The sequence below is a fragment of the Scylla paramamosain genome, chromosome 1, assembly GCF_035594125.1.
Source record: "Scylla paramamosain isolate STU-SP2022 chromosome 1, ASM3559412v1, whole genome shotgun sequence".
Taxonomy (NCBI): domain Eukaryota; kingdom Metazoa; phylum Arthropoda; class Malacostraca; order Decapoda; family Portunidae; genus Scylla; species Scylla paramamosain.
In genome coordinates this window covers 41832693-41852174 of record NC_087151.1, presented here as the reverse complement: position 1 = coordinate 41852174, position 19482 = coordinate 41832693, and the positions used below count along the sequence as shown (strand labels likewise).

The 19482-nt window shown below is 37.2% G+C and overlaps 2 protein-coding genes and 1 long non-coding RNA gene across 12 annotated transcripts in view; 2 read left to right on the top strand and 1 right to left on the bottom strand.

The window, feature by feature from the left end:
* LOC135105801 (probable maleylacetoacetate isomerase 2) overlaps positions 1 to 3307 on the top strand; it is a 28391-nt gene extending 25084 nt beyond the window's left edge. The window contains exon 9 of the mRNA XM_064014340.1: positions 2416 to 3307. The gene's annotated coding sequence lies outside the window, so the exon portion shown is untranslated. The remainder of the gene's footprint in view (positions 1 to 2415) is intronic.
* On the bottom strand, positions 310 to 9532 carry LOC135105806 (protein AAR2 homolog). Of its 9 annotated transcripts, none has more exons than XR_010271024.1 (5): positions 8291 to 8462; positions 6334 to 6661; positions 4966 to 5020; positions 4231 to 4385; positions 310 to 394 (listed from the first exon to the last, which is right to left on the bottom strand). XR_010271024.1 is itself a non-coding variant. In XM_064014385.1 (5 exons), the coding sequence occupies exons 2-5, from the start codon at positions 6407 to 6409 to the stop codon at positions 385 to 387; spliced, it is 336 nt and encodes a 111-aa protein (XP_063870455.1). In that variant the 5' UTR covers positions 6410 to 6661; positions 8874 to 9532; the 3' UTR covers positions 310 to 384. The 9 variants fall into 9 exon arrangements, 8 of the variants coding, with proteins under 8 accessions (XP_063870455.1, XP_063870445.1, XP_063870424.1 ...); XM_064014385.1 differs by lacking the exon at positions 8291 to 8462 and adding an exon at positions 8874 to 9532 and having other exon boundaries at positions 4231 to 4425; XM_064014375.1 differs by having other exon boundaries at positions 4231 to 4425; positions 8356 to 8486.
* A 255-nt stretch (positions 9533 to 9787) lies between these two features.
* The window catches only part of LOC135105829 (uncharacterized), an 18706-nt gene continuing 9011 nt past the window's right edge, over positions 9788 to 19482 (top strand). The window contains exons 1-3 of one of the 2 annotated variants that reach the window (XR_010271026.1): positions 9788 to 9945; positions 18274 to 18411; positions 18789 to 19482. The exon at positions 18789 to 19482 is cut by the window's right edge and continues 993 nt beyond it. This is a non-coding gene — a long non-coding RNA (uncharacterized LOC135105829). The remainder of the gene's footprint in view (positions 9946 to 18273; positions 18412 to 18788) is intronic. The other variant, XR_010271025.1, reaches the window with a different exon arrangement.

Here is a 19482-nt window from a genome sequence, read left to right as displayed (position 1 = left end):
GTATGCTGGAAAGAAATCTTTACATCATTTGTGTGTTGTCAAAACCAAATAATTAAGTAACAAACATTTTTAGCCACCATCAAGTACAGAGCAAGAAATATGACAAAACAAGCTAAATACTACACACATTATCTTGGGTTTGGGATGTATTGTCACCTTGGGATGAATGCCACTTTTTCCTCTCTGTATAGGTTTACTTTATTCATTTTAGTTATGCAATTAACTTTATAAATCCTGGCAGATTTGAAAGAAACAACCATGTTTTGGTGCAAAATCTGTCTGTTGACATGTCTCTGGCTAGTATTTCAGGTGGTCCTTCCATCTCAGCACAGTTTTGGGCGTCACAGTATCCCTGCAGCACAAATTATATTCCTCCAGTTCTTTTCAGGATTTACTGAAACAAGTAGAAAAAAGTTTCAACTAAAATATGTAGCAGGAGACTAGAAATAAATCTGAAAACATTGAGAGGCTAGTTGTGAGTATTTAGCTTGTAATAATTGTTCTATAGTGTGCTTCACCAGATCCTGTGGATACTGATAGCATAAATACATAGGATTAATGTTTTGTAACATAATCAGGATGTATCACAAGAGGCAATTTCAGAGTGTGCATCTCCAGAGAACTGTAGGAAAGTACACTATGTTCTACACTAAAACTGCCAGCAAGTACCAGCAACTGACACCATTGCAAATATCCCAAGTGTAGTGTATTTGAAGATTTCAAGTACTTATGTCACCGAGCCTTTCCTAGTATCTTCCTCATTTTATTTTCTTTTTCTTTAATAGTCTTCTTGCCTTGGTTTTTGTTCCTACATATGCAGTGTAGTTAGTAAGGATTGGTCCCCTTCTTTCTAGAAGCCAAGAGGCTAAGATGTGATTCAGTTATTTTTTAGAAACGTGTGCTAATTCACTTAGTTGTACTATACATGGCTTAAGCAAGGTTCTTGTGATCCTGGTTCCATATCCATGTTTAGCCAGGCTTTCCTTTGCACTTATGCTTTTATCACTTCATCCTTCAAATTCAACCCATTCTATATTCAGTGGAACCTCGGTTCACAAACAGCATGTGTTTCGGCGTGTGAATGCACAAACAGCCTGTAAACTTTCTCAGCTGGAGAGCACAGAGTCAGTTGTGTTTTAGTGCGCATGCTATGAACAGTGTAATTATTATACACTGGTAAGTTTCTCAGGCACTGCTATAGCTTGTCATTGATTTCAAGGTGAGCTGCCTTCCCAGCTGTTTGAGGGGACAGACCTGGGTCCCCCTAACCCTTCCCAGTTAGTCCTGGGTCCCCCTACCCCTTTCCATCTTCAGTAAATTGTATACCTTCATAATTTATCTTGCCACTTCTTACTTCAATTTCAGGTTGGTTGGAAAGATGATTTGAGAAGAAAAGACAGACCCTTAAGCACCTTAAATCAAGCATGTGTTGACTGTTAAGAAATATTGGAGCATACGAGTCTTTGTAAAGCAGGGATTTTTGTGCTACTCATGACAGCATGTGCTTTGCCATTTTATCACATTTCACCTCGTGTCCTGGTTTCTGGATGCCCAAGAAAGACCACAGCTGCTACAGACAAGCTCATAAGATGTAAGGTTGTCAAGAATCCGTGGATCACAGACATTGAACTCCAACAAGCGATGAGGTGGAATTTGGAAAGCAAGTGCTGTCATGAGTAGTGCAAAAAATCTTTGCTTTACACCTACCCGTATGCTCCAATATTTCCTTCTAGCTAACACAAGCTTAATGCAAGCAAGATTTCATCTTTTCCTTTCAAATCATCTTTTCAACCATCCTGAACATCAAAGAAAGAAGTGGCATCCCAGATATAAAGGCATGCAATTTACTGATAGTAGTAGGGAGTAAGTAGGACCCAGGTATAATCACCCCCCCAAAAAAAATAGCTGGGAAGGTGCCTGACCTTGAAATTGTTGACAAGCTATAGTCTGATGCCCAAGAGACTTGCTAGTGTATGATGATCACCGGCAGTTTATGATAGAGTGATGGATGTGCATTTATTACAGCTTTTTATCAAGGGAACTAGCCAGCATCTGGTGTTGTAACTTTCCATGGTTACCATAATTCCATTCTGTATTCTTTGTCATAGAAAAATATTTAAAAATCCAATGTTTCTGAGGTTGGAACAGATTAACTGTATTTACATTGATTTCAATGAGAAAAATTGTTTTGGATTTACAAACATACTGGTTTGTGAACTGAGTCATGGAAGAGATTAAGTTTGTGAACCGAGGTTCCACTGTATCTATAGAGAGAAATCTAAGTGCATTATGTTGGCATCTTCCTTTTTTTGTCCTCTCAAATAGCAAGTGTCTGTATGCCCACATACAATCAAAACTACTTTCCCTTGAACAGTATAAATATAGATACTATTTTCTCATTATGTTTCCTTTCAGAGTGTGCACATTTGATTCAACATTCAAGAAAGAAATGGTCATTGCCACATCCTGAGGAGTAAACACCTTTCAAGGATGGACTTTTGGGAATCACATTTAACTTCAGAGCATATAAAATGCAAAATTTATCTGCTGTTCTTTTTTCTGTGTAACCAAGCAAAAAATTGTTTGCTGTGCTTGGAGAAGGGGTGGGGGGTGGAAAAGACAGCCATAGCAGTAAAAGGGTTAGTAGTGAAGGTCTGTAGAACTGAGGTCACTACTTACATAATGTAAGTATTACTTCCAGTATCCAATTTCTTGACATCATTGCACCTCTCACTGTATTGGTGTACACTGCTTGGAGCCTCTTTTTATGTAAAATTATTTTAAGGCCTAATCCGACTATGTGACAATCAGAACCTTAAGACTGTCAGATCCCATTAAGTACTGTATTTCCTCATATTTAGTTTGATCTCAAATATAGATTTGTGACCAGAAAACTAGTAATTTATGGTAAACCTTGTATACTGATAGACCACCCATATATAGGGCAGCAACCTGTAAAATCTACCTAACAAAAAATCAATTCACCTTGGGGTGCTGTGCTGGTAATGGAATGACAGGTTATAATATCAAATCAGAGAGAGAGAGAGAGAGAGAGAGAGAGAGAGAGAGAGAGAGAGAGAGAGAGAGAGAGAGAGAGAGAGAGAGACCTGCTCCTCCTCCATTGTTTAACAAGATGATTAAGGTGTGAAATATTTCTCCTCTATGTGGGCACACACACACCTGTATCATTCATGTTTTGTTTATACTGCTACTACTACTAATAATAATAGTAATAATGATAATACATTATTAATATCATTATTATATAAGGTTAGTAATTTTCAATATGAATAAATATTTAGCCTCATCTTTGGTGACTGTTTGGCAGTACCCCACTGCCTCATTTATCCACCAACAAATACAACACAATCAACATCTAAGCACCTACTGGGCTGAAAACCCAAGTGTACTAATGAGTTGACAGGTCACAGGTCATTTACAGAGGTGAGAATGAGGTCCTTTGCCCTGCTGCTCAGAATCTGCCATTCTAAGGCCATGTTCTATCTCATATATTGCTTTATCAGACCTTGCCTACTCTATCACCTATGCAAATACGAGCCACTCTGCAGGACATTTTAGCATCAACTGGCTGTATCATTCATGGCCTCACAGTGCATTATGGCATTGTGTCAGAGCACAGAGACGTGTTGAAAATCATGGCCCGGGACAGGAGGGCCGTTCAGACACCTTTACCTATCCCACCAGAATGCCACATACTGCTGGAAGGATATAATTCCCCACCACACTGACAGCCTACAACCAAGTGGCAGCCATCCCAGGGGGGAGTATAGTGGTGGCCTATGGGGGGGGAGAAGAGATGCAGCTCTCGCCATCACCATCACCACCACTAGTGTTTGGCTACTCTGGCTACACCAACCTGTATTCCTCCCCCCCGCCTTCCCCTGCCCAGCCCAGCCCCTTGTAGTACATCCAGCAATGGCAGCAGGAGGAGGAGGAGGAAGAGGAGGAAGGAGGAGTGAGGAGGAGGAAGCAAGAGGGAAGGGGAGTGAGGAAGAAAACAAGAATGTGTTCAGAGGAAGGAAGAATAAGCAGCAGCAGGAGGAGGAGGAAAAATGGTTTGCTAGCTTGAGAGAGAGAGAGAGAGAGAGAGAGAGAGAGAGAGAGAGAGAGAGAGAGAGAGAGAGAGAGAGAGAGAGAGAGAGAGAGAGAGAGAGAGAGAGAGAGAAAATACATCAACAACAACAAACAACAAGAACAACAATGACCAACCTCATTAACTGATAGTGTAGGACAGAGAGAAGCTTAGCATACAACTGTGGCTCCTCCAGCAGCACCTCCTCTGTCCGGAACAGCTGCCTCACCAGGCACCTCCACTGCTCCCAGCCATCCCACACTTGTGCCACCAGGAAGCTGACAAAGGCCACCTGCAGCTCTGTCACTAAGCTCCTATTCAAAGTCCACATGCTTAACAGGAATGCAAAACATTTTAATCATAAATGATTTTTTGAAGCAATAAAATCTTCATTAAAGCCTCATATAAAAAAGCCAAAATTGGGTAGGGTAAAAATCGCCATAAAAACCACCCTTCATTTATGCAAAAAATTACAGCAAATTTAGCACAATTACTTAACTGAAGCAAGAAAAACATTTCAAAAGCATCAAAATATATATGAAGGCTTGACATGTGCCTCCATTTTGTGACATGTTTGGCTTACAATAAGTGAAAGACGAAGCAAATAATGGCCGAAAACACTGACTCCCCCGTCTCTACCTCAGCCGACAGTTTGTTTACATATTGATGAATCTTCAATATTTGACTAAAATTTCAACTGTTTCCAGACTGATGTAAACAAAACCTAAAAATAAAAAAAGAAACCCCAAAAATACCTGAAAAACTAATAATAAAACCTAAATAAACAAGTACAATACATTACAGGGAGGAGGAGGATGTTGTGGTCAAGGTAGTGAGATTGACTGAGGGGAGGCTGGCACTGTTGGACTCACCTTATGTACTCGTACCTCTCTGGTGCAGCTTGGCGGTGCTCAGTGCAGAGAAAACCTACCAGGAATACAAACACTAGTTAACAGAGTGTGTTGGGAAAGACTGACCAATGCTGACCAAAACACTGCAGCCAGCCAGCCAGCTGCCCATCCTCCCTCCCCAGCTCCATCTGTCACTGCTCCTCAACCCACACACACACACACACACACACACACACACACACACTTACAAAAGTTGACTTGTTATCTAAATATCCGCACTTCCTCATTCCCCTTTTTCCACTCTACATCCGCTACGTGATTATGAATGCAAACTTCACTCACTGCTGCACCGGGTCACTGCAACAAACATGAAGGAGCAGAGGATATGCTCAACTAAAATGTTCCTACTCTCTCTCTCTCTCTCTCTCTCTCTCTCTCTCTCTTCACAACTGCTTCTTAAAGCCACAAAGATGATTAGCAGGGCTTTAAAGGGTGTTTCTCCTGGTAATAATGTAAAACCGATGTTAATCTGTCACTAGAATCATAAAAACACCATTAAAAACCTGTCACTATGACTAGAGCCTTTTAAAAACGTGTTTCTCCTGTCAATATTGTAGAAATGTTAATCTGTTACTAGAACTGTAAAACCACCCTTGAAAACCTGTGCAACTACTGAGAGAGAGAGAGAGAGAGAGAGAGTTAACTATTGATAAAACACACACACACACACACACACACACACACACACACACACACACACACCAATACTTTTATAAATATTCAAATTTTCCACACTGTTTAAATCCCTAGGAAGGAGAGAGTGCAAAAGAGAGATCATACAAAGCCTAACATTTCCTCAAATACTACAGGATGGAGGGCTTAGGATACCACACTGAGGGAGGTGAAGGAGCCTTGGGGATGGCCTGGAAGTGAAGGAAATGCAGAAAATTCCTTTAATATTGAACGCTTCTCTCCCCAGACCATCCTTCACAGAATATTTAGACTCTGCAAAAAAGGATCAATTTAATAAGATAGAAACTGCCGCAACAGTACAAAAAATTTTAGGGGTGCTGTTGCAAAGCCAATACCCCAAAATACTGACTGAACTGAATTGTGTCACTTATTGGTGAAGATAAAACACTTTTTTCTGGCATATTTCACTAAGTTTTGTATTTATCTGCCTTCTGTTTGCAACACAAGCCATAACTCTGTGAGGGGGGTGAGGTTAGGGCAGGAGGAGTGGTAAAACAAACGTATAATTTACGGGAAAGACAACAAGTAGATAAATTCCAAACAGGCCAAACATTACCAGAAAGAAATAGTTTAGTGATGAATAGAAAGAGAGAGGCTGTGAGATAGAAAGCATTTCGGCCTACAGACGACACACACCTGGCGGCAATAGACCAATGGCAGGCAAGGAAGCACAACACTGACTGATCCCAGCACTGGCACACCACACCACCATCTTAGGTCGCCTATTTCTCTGCCGCCCATGCCACCCAGGGCATCATGAAGGGCGCCACCTGCCCTGACAGCGGCAGCAGCAAGGGCAGCAGCCACCACCTCAGGGATACGCAGGGAATCACGTTTGAATCAGGCCTCTGAGTTGACTGCTCCTCCTCTGGCCTTCTTTTTCTTCTTCTTGTGACCTCTTCTACTTTCTGTCACTTGATGGGCTCTCCTTTCCTTCAGTGTCATGCTCTGGTCTGTCCACTACCTGTGGAAGGAGAGTGGTAAGCACAGCACAGGGAACAAAACTACACATCAGCCTAACTATCCCTCTCTCTCTCTCTCTCTCTCTCTCTCTCTCTCCTTGATGTAGGCCCAGTACTATGAGGACTCCACCATCCTCCTCCTCTAACCTCCCATTCCACTTGTCTTCTCCTGTAATTACAGTTACGGAGCCTATCAGCCTGCCTCTCTCTTCTTCATGCCTGACACACTCCACCAGGAAATGTTCCACAGCCTCTCTCACCCCTCTACATGTGTGAGATCCCTGGTCCAGCTCATCCCTGTTCCTAGCCTTCACCTCCAGCATCCCTGTCCTTGCCTTTACTAACAACTTGCTGCCCCAGTCTCCTGCATGCCAGTAGAGCACCTCAGGTCTCTCCTTCCATTTGTACCACTTTAATGTGGACTTTGTTTCTATCCCTGCCTACCATCTAACTAAATCATCTTTTTCTATCCTTTTCCTCACCTCTCTGTCCTATCCTCCTCCAGTCCTCATGAAGATTTTCCCTCCTTTTCCACCTATCCATTTCCCTATTCCATGAAGATCTAATAGAGATTTCCCTCACTACCTGTTTCACCCACCTATCCTTATCAAGTCCTTCTATCTTCTTCAAAAAGCTCAGCTTTCCTTTAATTATTCTCTCTCTGAAGATGCTCCAGCCCTTCTCTCCTCTGATATCTTCTGCTGTGTTGTGTGGAACACCTAACCCTCATCTACCTACTATATTCTGAGTCTTCTCTAATGCTGTTAAGTCTCTCTCTTGGTAGTAGGTAATTTCAGACCCATACAAGCAGTAAGGTACTGTCATTTCCTTCCATAAACTTGTGCCTACCTCATACTTGTTGACTATCCTACTCCCTGCATTCATTATCATTCCTGTCATCTTCCTGGCTTTTCCTTAATTAATTTTCATCCCCTCCTATTCTTTCTTTGCTTACCTCTAGCCCTAAGTGTACCTCTCCACCACCTAGTATGCTAGTATGCTGTTCCCTAATATCCAATGCCCCTTTACCTCACTGTTAAACTCCATCACCTTACATTTCCTGCCACTATACTTAACACCCCCACTCTCGTCCATATACGCTGGCTACCCATATCAACTCCTCCATGTCTTCCTTACTCTCTGTCATCGGCATAGGCTAGACATCCTAATCTCCTATCCCCCACTTTAACACCCTTCCCTGACATTCTAATCCTTGTTATTAACCCCTCTAAATATTAAATAAGGTTGGGGACACCACACACCCCTGCCGTACTCCAATATTGTTTCTCATCCAACCTATACTAATGTCTCCTAACGTGAAATTCACCTCATTATCCTCATACAGCTTCCTAATTACCTGCACTACCTTCCTGTTTACCCCTCTGTGTGCAGGTAATGTCAGCAGTTTGCTCCTGTCTACCCTATCATAAGCTTTCTCTACATCTAAGAAAACCAAGTACAGCTCCTTCCTTAGCTTTATATTTCTTTCAATAATTTCCTTCATAACTAACACATTTTCTAAGCCACCTCTGCTCCTCTCCAAACGCCTTATTCTCCTCTATCCAAGTCTTCAATTTATTATTAATCACCCAACCAAATGCCTTGGCTAGTATGTTAACAACTGTAATTACCTACGTCCTCCCTTGTGTATGAGTGTAATTCTGCTCCTCTTCCAATCCTAAGGCATTTCCCCTACCTGTAGTATTTTCTTGAACAGCCCAGTTACTGCCTCTCTTACTGCTTAAGTATTCACCTACGCGACGCCATCACACACGACAGCTGACACTGGCAGTATTGTCATCAGTCTTCTAATGCTATGGTATATAATTTAATAAACATACCATTGTTATTATTACATTACGTTGATTCATTTTAATAAAAGAAGAATATATATATATATATATATATATATATATATATATATATATATATATATATATATATATATATATATATATATATATATATATATATATATATATATATATATATATATATATATATATATATATATATATATATATATATATATAATTTTTTTTTTATTGATATATCAGTTCTTGTGTGAAATATCTCTCACCGCTGGTAATATATATATATCCCAATGATATTACGAATGCATTAAGCTTCGGGTAGAATAAACAAAGGTGGCGGGATGGAAGGGCACATGCATCATACTTTCAACATCTTTTTATATTTTTCTATCTTACTTACCTTGAGAACTATGAAAGGATTTCGTTGTGTTTAATAAGTAGGCAAGAAATAATTGTTGGATATATACAGTGCTGCTCACAGTCTGTCCCAATGTCAAGATCTCCAGCCAGCTACGGTATAGTCTAACGGCTGGCTACATACACCATAACTTATCTACCACTGGTAGATAAGTTAAGGTGTATGTAGCCATACGTACGGATTTTCCCGGACATATCCGGGAAAACGGAATTCAAGATTGGAAAAACGGAATTCAAGATTATCAGCCATATACAAACTTTGCAGTGGCGGCTCGTGACTATTACATGGGGGGGGGGGGGCTGTCTCACATTCAGACAAATAAAATCTTAAATGCTTTTATTGCTATTGTTTAACATACCATTGATTGATAGATTATAAAGATAGATAATTATTTAATTCTTTAGGTCTTATCCTAACAGCAAATGCTTGACTTCCTTAGTGCTGGCTTAGGCTATTTGAAAAGGAAGTCCATTCTCCTGTTCCTGTTTTGTGCAAACAGATCAATAAATTGAAAATTGAAAAATTGAGTTCTTTCAATGCAGAAACCGTCTTTGCTTCTTGTGCCATTTTACAAAATACTGCTAGGCCTACCTGGGAAAAGAAAAAGAAAAATATTTTATACGATGTTTCTGTGATTTTACACCATCTATGATAATCAAGATTGAGCACAAGCCATCACTGATCAATAATATTTTAAAATCATCCCTGACAAACTGAATAACGATAGAAAATAAGACCGACGCAAGTAAACTCAACTAGCCACAACAACGGCCGAGACAAGACTGCGCTGGACGCAGTCCACACTCGCCATTCCGTCCGGGAAGCCTCCCCACATTTCTCACTTTCGTATCATTAAATAGTAAATCATTTCCGTACTTCCTCATTGTTTTGCAGTATTTTTTTTTTCATGTAAACATATGAGAATTGGTGTTTTCATGTGAATGATAGTCAAACATAAATAAATTAACACTATTTTCGTGAATCCTAGAAATCCACTGGGGGGGGGGGGCTGCAGTCTCGCAGTCCCTATTGACGAGCCGCCACTGATGCAAAGGTAAATAAGTTGAGTTTCTTTTAATTAATTTACATGTTTTCCAGTATCATATCAGGACCATAATCAGATGTTAGTGAAGGTGCCCGGAATTTTGATAGTTCATATATGGCAACCCTAAATTCTACCTCAAGCAAAATATAGGTTAATGGCAGTAAGAACTTATAATAAACGTAATTTGTTAAGCTTGATATCCATTGTGTGGTACTGCATAGGAAAATAAGGTTAATGTAGTCATACTTAAAATGATTCGTAGACATTTTAAACTCCCAATATATATATATATATATATATATATATATATATATATATATATATATATATATATATATATATATATATATATATATATATATATATATATATATATATATATATATATATATATATATATATATATATCAGGTTGTCAATAATGTGCAATATTCTGACACGAATCGTTTCTAACATGAAGGGTCAGTTTACTTTCAAGTCATACTTTAATACAGGGAACTGAAAGCCTACACGGATGTGAAGAGAAGTCCATAACCTGGAATAAGACAACACTCAGGGGAGATGAGCATACCACCGCCACTGCCGCCAGTGGGTAAACAGGTTTAGAAATTATTATTATTTTAGGAGAGGGCCATGACGTTCTACACATTTAGGTGTATTGTTTTTGATTACCTTTATGGATAATGAGAAACTTATTTTATTAAAGTTTTGTCGTAAATTAATAGTTCCCGTGATAAAGGTAATTTTTTATGTGTGATTCGTGTAGGTAGGTTTGGTTAAGTTAGGTTAGGTCATGTTAGCTTGGTGGCCTGTGGGGAGCCGGGTGTTTTTTTTGGGGGGGAGGGGTGAAAAATAAGTGAAATAAGGGCGTTAAAAAAACCTAAGGAAATTTAGCTTAATATTTTGAATTTCCCTAACCTATCCTAGACCCTAGATCCCCCAACTCGCTTGGACATTAACCTAACCTAGCCGGTGGGGCTGTGCTCTCTCCCTGGGCTCCCCTACTAGAACATTAACCTAACCTAGCATAACCTAACTTAATGAGGGACCTCAAAAATTATACCATTATGCCCTACTAGTGTGGTGTGGAGATTCTCAGGGTGATGGAGGTGGGTACAGTTTGGCTGCTTTCTTAATGAACACGTGGAACCTCTTCCTTACGTCTGTTTATCACGTCTTAACCATTGCCGTTGCTAAATATCTCACACATTGCCTTTTTTCCTGCTGAACACTGGCACTGTTTGCTTCACCTCCCTCCACTGGGTATCCATAGTAACAAATGACAGTGAGCCTCTATCAGAATACCTGACGCATCTCTAAATTGAATGAAAAGTGTAACCGAACGTACTGTGGAAAGTCGTAATTGGTGGCTTCAGGAATGGCCTCATGAGTGGAAGCATGTGACTGGAGGGATCAGTTGTATAGATACTATGAAATCCTAATATACCACTACCCACAAATTCCAATTATAAACAAGAAAATCATTTCAATGTTTATTCTTGAATGGTGCAGAGCTCGCCGGACTTAGAAAATATAAAATTTCTCCACACTCGAGTGCTATTACAGCCATACTAGACACATGCCCCCCAATTTTTTTGTTTACGGCAAGGTCACTGAACCCTTTTCCATGATGACATGTGAGTTTCGTGCTTGCATGTAACACGGATGTAATATCTAGATTAACCGTTAGTTTAGGTCAGGTTAGGTTACGTTAGATTAGGTCAGGTTAGGTTAGGTCATGTTAGGTTAGGTTAGATTAGGTTAGATTAGAATTGCCTTCTTTAAAGCTCTTATTGTGTTCCCTGCCAATAAATCACACTTCCTGACAAGTCCCCAAGATCATTGGGGATTAGGGGGAGAAGAGGCAAAATAAATATTTATGTGTTTTGTTTAAAATTGTCTGAAAAAGAAATCAGTTTTGTACTCAAAATGCAGTTTGGTCCTATTGTAAAAAATTATCAAAAAATGCAAGTGAGATTATAACATCATCATAATTTCAAAGACCCACTACCAAGAACACAGGGGCTCTTTTCTTTCAATTCCTTTGGTGTAAGTGAGGGTTATATTTTATTTCTCTTCATAATGTTCAAGATTCACTGAGCAACTTCCTGTAATAACCCAGGCCTTGCTTTGTGCTCTGGGATAGATGCCACACTACTATCTTTGAACCTCTTTACCCACTAGTTCAATTCTCTCTCAAACTCCAGTAATACCAACTTTCTTGAACTGTTTTTATTCCTTGGCCCATGGCAACCACAAACACTATTTTGTCACCAGTGATGGGCAGTTTATTAACCACCGTCGTTTCATATGGAAAGACTTATGAAAGTAACTTATGGAATTCAGCTCAGGAATGCATGCATGAAACACATCTTATCATTAAACTATAAAGTCTATACTAAAACCATTAATATATGAGTGCATTCAAGGCCACAATTTCTCTTGAGTTGCCAAGTCAGATATTATCAGTGCTCCTCTCTCCCAAGCAACTGGATCAAACTAATTGGATGAGGCATGGATGCTAACACTGACTGAGAATTTTGTCATCTTTTTTTTTGGCTTTGGCTATATATATATATATATATATATATATATATATATATATATATATATATATATATATATATATATATATATATATATATATATATATATATATATATATATATATATATATTCTGTATATCATTGAAAATGAGAGAGAGAGAGAGAGAGAGAGAGAGAGAGAGAGAGAGAGAGAGAGAGAGAGAGAGAGAGAGAGAGAGAGAGAGGTATTCTGTCCTTGGGTAAGGTGGGGTGCCCTTTTATGAAGCCGTAGATCTCTCGTCTCTGTGCTGAAGTGAGTTGAAATTATATTTCTGAGGAATGGAATTCACAGATGACTGTGAATCCCTTCATAGCCCAAGTAACAAAACTTTCAGTGAGAAAAGGTGCAGACATCCCTTTGGGTGCACACCACATGAAGTAGGATGGTGAGGCTACCATGTAAATTTCAGGTTTTATCAGCAGGAATTTCAGCAGTTAAAGTTCTGAAGGTAGTTACTAGTAGGGGTTGGATGGTTGAGGAATTTATCCTGAAAGGTTGGGGTTGTCTTTGTTGGAATCTTCTCGAAGTAACATCATTGCACATGTATGTGACTAGGCTACATAACTCACCACTGAATATTGTAGTGTCTGTGATGCCGTGCTGATCTCTGAACTCTGTTATTAAGTGAAGCATTTGTTTGATGGAAAATAGATGGAAAATTTTGTTAGGTATTTGTAATGAATTGAGCAAATTGTGAATAGTTTAGTAATGTGGGATCATAAACTGTGCATTTAATGGCCTTTATTAGAGATAGCTTTACAACAATAGGATAGTAAAAGGTGACAAGATAGAAAATATGTATTGGTAATGTATTTGTAAACATGTTTTAAAGTGAAAAAAATCATTGGAAGTGAACTATAATGAAATTTTGTGTATTGGTACTTAAAAAAATTTCCTTAAGAAAAGTTCCTAATACGCCAATGGTGTGTTAGGAACCATATGTTAGATAAAAAAAAAAAAAAATATGATATACTGATGATGATTTTTAATGTGGGTTTAGAATTGTAAGGCTTACCTATGTACATAAACTTAATTAAATGTGGAGTTCATATTTTGTATCTGCAAGTTTCTTTGAGGTGATTTTTCTTTAATGTGCTGCATGTGAGATAGGGGAAGTTGATTCTCCATTTATAAGTCATATATACATTAATTGCTTGAAAAGAGTAAAAAAAAAAAAAAAAAAAAAAAAAAAAAAAAAAAATATATATATATATATATATATATATATATATATATATATATATATATATATATATATATATATATATATATATATATATATATATATATATATATATATATATATATTAGGAAGTAGAAATTGAGAGTCCTTAATCATAAAACATAGAGGCAAGAGTTCACACAGTAAAGTCACCAAATGTTAGGGGAGGAAAATGTATTTATTTGTAAGAATAATGATCTTCCTTCTACTCTTACACTACTTTTTACTGCTCTCTATCTAATTTTAGGGTCTTCATGAGGAAAAATATTGGTAAGTACAATGTGCATTCAGGAAGATACATAGTTGTACAGACATGATTTTGGTGAGAAGGATGGGATGTTCTATGCAGAATATACAGATGATGATGGTGTGTATGGTAACACTGAAACAGGCTAAAGGGTTTGTCACTACACATATGAGAGATCTATATAAATAAATGGTGGTCATAAATCTAGGTTGTCTGATTACTTATTTTTAGAATACATCTTGGTAACAGAATAGTGATTTGGGCAGTGACCATGTGAAGCTGAGGGAGTAGCAGGAGGAAAGCCAAGAGCCGTTTCAAGTGGCATAAACTTCCTTACAAGTTCAAGATGAGGATGGATGATATACACATCCTATTAACTATATAAAAAGATGCTCAGTAAGAAACTACAACTAGATTTCTTCATAATCTTTCTGTAACATATGATATTACATTTCATTTCACATGATTAACAGTTGAGATACTTTTACATTTACCCTCTTAGTAAATTACACACACACACACACACACACACACACAATATATATATATATATATATATATATATATATATATATATATATATATATATATATATATATATATATATATATATATATATATATATATATATATATATATATAATGGGAAAATTTCTGCTTGGTAAATGCAAAAAGAACCTAGCTCTAATGTTTGAGCTTACCATCTATAATGGGCATTTAGTCATCACTAAATATGTACTATCACAATGGTGTGTATGGCCTACATGAAAACACATCACAATAATGACTGTTTCTGAAGTTTAAGCCAATCATAAACACTAACTAGCTAATCATTATTGCTCTAATAACCAAATTGTTACTGTATATTAGTTGTTTATTGTGTATTACCATTTATGCTAATTATATTTGGTGACCATTAAGTGTAAGCCAGATTTTTCTTAAAAACTATATATATATATATATATATATATATATATATATATATATATATATATATATATATATATATATATATATATATATATATATATATATATATATATATATATATTGTTTTAAAACAACCATTATATCTACATTAGTATGCACCATTGCAAATTGTGTTTCTTTTAGCATGTTTTTTTTTGCCATATCACGAATGGACTTTCCTTAGCCTAATATCATCTGCTGTTATACTCTGACACAGTAGTGAAAGAAAAGTTCATTAAGAAATACAAAAGATACTTATCTTAGAACAAAACATGAAGAAAAAAAATGAGGTATGATTAAAAGTTTTGACCATTTCCATAAAAAACAAACTACACATGATATAAGTTTCCATCATCCTTTAAGAAGTTACCATATACAGTAATATACTAATGTTTATGAATGTCAAACACTGTCACTGCTTTGTGTTGGATCTCCTCTCTGCTTTCAAAATGGCATTGATGTTGAACTTGAAGTTCATTTTGCTTGAACTTCATTTTGGAGAAGAGGAAATAGTGCCAGGGAGCTTAATCTCATAAACTGGAGTAATTATCAGTCAGTGAATATCTCCACTCATTTACAGAGTACTGTCAGTGGATCAATACCATGATGGAGCCTCAGATTTCATTTGTGTCACAGAATAGGTAGTTTGTGCCAAATACTCTTCTTTAGACTTCAGAACATGTTTGTGCCCAATACTCTTCTTTAGACTTCAGAACATAACAGCATAACTCAGCCTTGCTGGCCTGACTTTAGAGGGTGATTTCAGGGTATATAACAACATCATGTTGAGAAATCAAAGATGGTCGTGCTCATGATCTGCATTATCTTCATAGGTCTTTGCTCATCTCTTATAAAAACTGCTATTTGGTCTCTAGGTCATAGCTGTAGACTCAGTTCTCATTACTGGTGATGATCCTCAACATGAAACTCAAGTCATCCAGGGTATGTAGATGAAAATCTATGGAGACTTTGACACAGTTCTGCTTCTGCTTGGAAGTCAGGAGCATGAGCACAAATCTGGCAGTGATGCAGTATATGTTCAAATTTGATGTGAGGATTGCATGAACTATTTTTAATGACAGGTTGACAATGTCATCAGCTTCCTAGATGGTAATCTGATAAATGTGATGTACAAATTTTTCAGTTGCTTGACATAACTTAGGGTATGGTTATGAAAAGTAACCTTTGTCATCTTGATGATCATTCACTTCTTTCCTTCTTGAAATGCAAGTGGTGCTCAAAACATTTGCTCTGCTCTTTGATTCATTACCATAACCTGCTGTATCAATTTAGATATCTCTGTTAACAGTTTTCCAAGTGGCACATATAATGTTTGCTCATAACTCAATTTTGAGAACCATAATAACATTGCAGATGATCACATGAATGTGATCACAAAAATCACTGACACATGCCCCAGTCATGAAATTGCCATCATCATCTATAAGAGTGTGTCTCTTGTGCATGCACAACCATACACCATTTTGTTGGTTCACCACAGAAAGTCATGCCACTACTTTATTGCATCTTATACGATACAAAAACACGAAGTCTATCACTTCTTGCACCTGGTCAAACTATTCTGTGTAAAAGATATAAATTACTTGTATCCTCTCACGTTTATATATTACAGAAGTTGCCGTGTATATAATACAAAATTTTCATATTGTTTTTTTTACATATTATATTAAAATTGACAAGGTAATTTTAAAATTTCTGCAACACTAATGTATCATGTGAACATTTAAAAATATTTCTTTACACTTTCATTCCCAACTATCGTCTAAGGTGGTTCTTTGCACTTCTCTAGAATCCTATAATTGGCATCACCTTGGAGTTTTCAGGGACAGGTGTCAGACACAGATAGATAAAAAGGTAAATAAACTTTTAGGCGATTGTTGACATATAGAGATAAGTCATGATTTATGAATGAGTTACATGGTTCTCTACCAGCAGTCCTACACAAGGTGGCCCAGACTAAGCACCACACACTCATACACACATTATTCACATTCTTACACCTGTTGGTTCCTGTTGAAAAAGGATAGTCTTGTGTACCATCTTATGTATTACATCCCAGGAGCTTAGGCATAGCACAGGTAGCCACATACACCCATAGTAAGGAAGCAGGATGCTTCCTATGGAGTGCCCTGCACCCTAAGCAGGTTTATATGCCAATGGGCCCCTCCAAGTACTGCCACATCTCTTTCCAGGGGTTGATGAGACTACACCATTTTCATGCACTCACCATTGTCACTCTCCATTCACCTCTGTCACACACAATCACTCATGTGAGCTACATACAAAATCTTTTCTAGGTCTAAGTATATGCAGTTCATCCAGTCATCTCTTTTTTTTAATTAAGCATCACTTGAGTAGAAACATGACACGAGCTTCCTCTTCAAACAGTGAATTGACATTATAAAAATTTAGTTCTCCAAATACTTCATCGATTTGTTGTTCACAATTCTTTCTGTCTGTGATTTAGTGGATCTTCTTTATCATCTACCTTATGTAGTGTGGTTTTTTTTTTTCCATTCTTGAGAAACTTAGGTAATCATCTCTAAGGGAGGTTGCAATTTTCTCTATAAGCTGTTCATTGTATTCCTTTACTATACAGCCCAATAACTGATCCAGGCATGGTGTTTTCCACATATCCAGTTTCTTCATCATAATTATTTCCGACTTCTTGCTCACTTACTTGTATTTCAATCAACACCTTGTCTTTTCCTCTGCCACTTGTTTTGATAAACGCAGTGTGTTTTATGAAAACTTACGTAAACTTGCATTAATTTTGTTTGCCATAGTCTTCTGATTCTCATAAATTACTTTGCTACATTGTATTAATTTTGTCTTTTTTTTTTCCAGCTTTTCACACATATATTTATAGAGTAACTTCAGTTGATGCTTACATTTTCATTTCAGTTCTTTTAATATTTTCTCATCTTTTTTCTTCAGATTTTCACATATTCATCCTTGCTTGTGTAAATATATTCCATGTATTGTTCCATCTGCATATCCTCCATGTCTCATTTTTATTACATCCTGCTTATGAGTCTCTATCACTGAACCAGTCTTCAATGCCTGTCTTTCTTTTACTACTGAAGTACAAAATTTCTTTCTTCATGCTAATAGATTTTAAGAAATTTCACCAATTTTTCTTGGATACCTCTAGCATTGTAAAATGTGGTTAAGTTCTCTTCCTCAAAATACTTCCAGAGCTATGCAGAGTCCATTTTGCTGTAATTAAATCTTCCTGTTTTGTGCTTTTCTTTTCTATCTCTTCTAAATTTACCTTAAATTCTATTACAGCATGATCATTCTTACCCCATGGAAACTCCAGCTTGACATCTTAATTAAGAGAGACAAAATAGTGATCCAGTTAAAGTGCAAGAAAAAAAAAAGAAAAAAAATCCTGCACTGAAGTCACTCTCCCTTCTCATTTCTAAGGTAGGAAGCTACAGTCTAGACAATTTTCTTGTGTTGTTCTTTCAAATTTGGTACCATTTTGATTGCTGCTCCTTGCACTCTTTGATTTCCCAACACACTTTTCTCATGAAGTGACCACACTACTGCTGCATATTCAAGTCTTGGATGTATCATTGGAAGAATTATCTTCATTATTTCTTCATCCACTCATATGTTCTTAAATGACTTCAGAGATTCCCTGCTACTTTGTCTCTATGATTCTCTTGTGATAAACTGTTTGAAAATATGACTCTCAGATTCTTTTCCTCTGTAAATGATAATTTTGTTTCCTATTCCATTATCATGTATATATCTTTTGCACTGCTTTTACCAAATTCCCTCTTTTTGCATTTTCCAAGTGTTGCCAGAGTGACAGGTCGTCTCCAGTTATTGGACTTACAGGAGGAAAGGCATGCAGTTAGCAAGATCACAAGAGCAGTTAGCCTGAAAATAGTAGTAGAAAATAGTACGAGATACAACATTGTGGTGATGAGAGAGAAGCTGAAGACAGTCAGTTAGAGGACAGGAGTTGATAGGATGAAAAGTCTTTGACTCCACTCTGTGTAAAAGAGTGGTATGAGTGAAACCCTCTACATGTGAAGTGTATACTAAACGTAGACAGATAAGGCCCCTGTACAGAGTTAGCAGCTGGGGTGTGGGGAAGACTGTGGAGACAACACAGAATGTCTACTTTCATAGGAGCTGTTTTAGCTAGAGAGTTAATTGTAATAACAGTTTGTCAATTGATCTTAGGGAGATCAATTTGTAGCATAGTTGTAGTGATGAGCTATAAGGCTACATTAGACATTGTATTACAAAAAAGTAACATAAGACTGAGTAGAAAATGCTTTAGTATGGTTTCTGTAAATTTCCTCAAGACTCTAGACAAGAACTCTGAAAATGAAAACTTGCAGCTTACTTAAACGTAAAGCATCAGTCAGTGCCATTGTATGTTTGGAATAACAGTTATGAGGTAATAAAAAAAAAAAAATTTTGAATAATAAGCTGAACAAGTTTGTTGCTGGTAGAGCAATGTAATATATTACTTAAAAG

Coding starts and splice junctions, on each gene's coding strand:
- LOC135105806 (XM_064014385.1), bottom strand. CDS start 6,409: ATGGTGGTGTGGTGTGCCAGTGCTGGGATCAGTCAGTGTTGTGCTTCC. Junction 5,021..6,333: donor CATTGGTCTATTGCCGCCAG/GTGTGTGTCGTC, acceptor TATTCCTGGTAG/GTTTTCTCTGCACTGAGCAC. Junction 4,426..4,965: donor GAGAGGTACGAGTACATAAG/GTGAGTCCAACA, acceptor ATTCCTGTTAAG/CATGTGGACTTTGAATAGGA.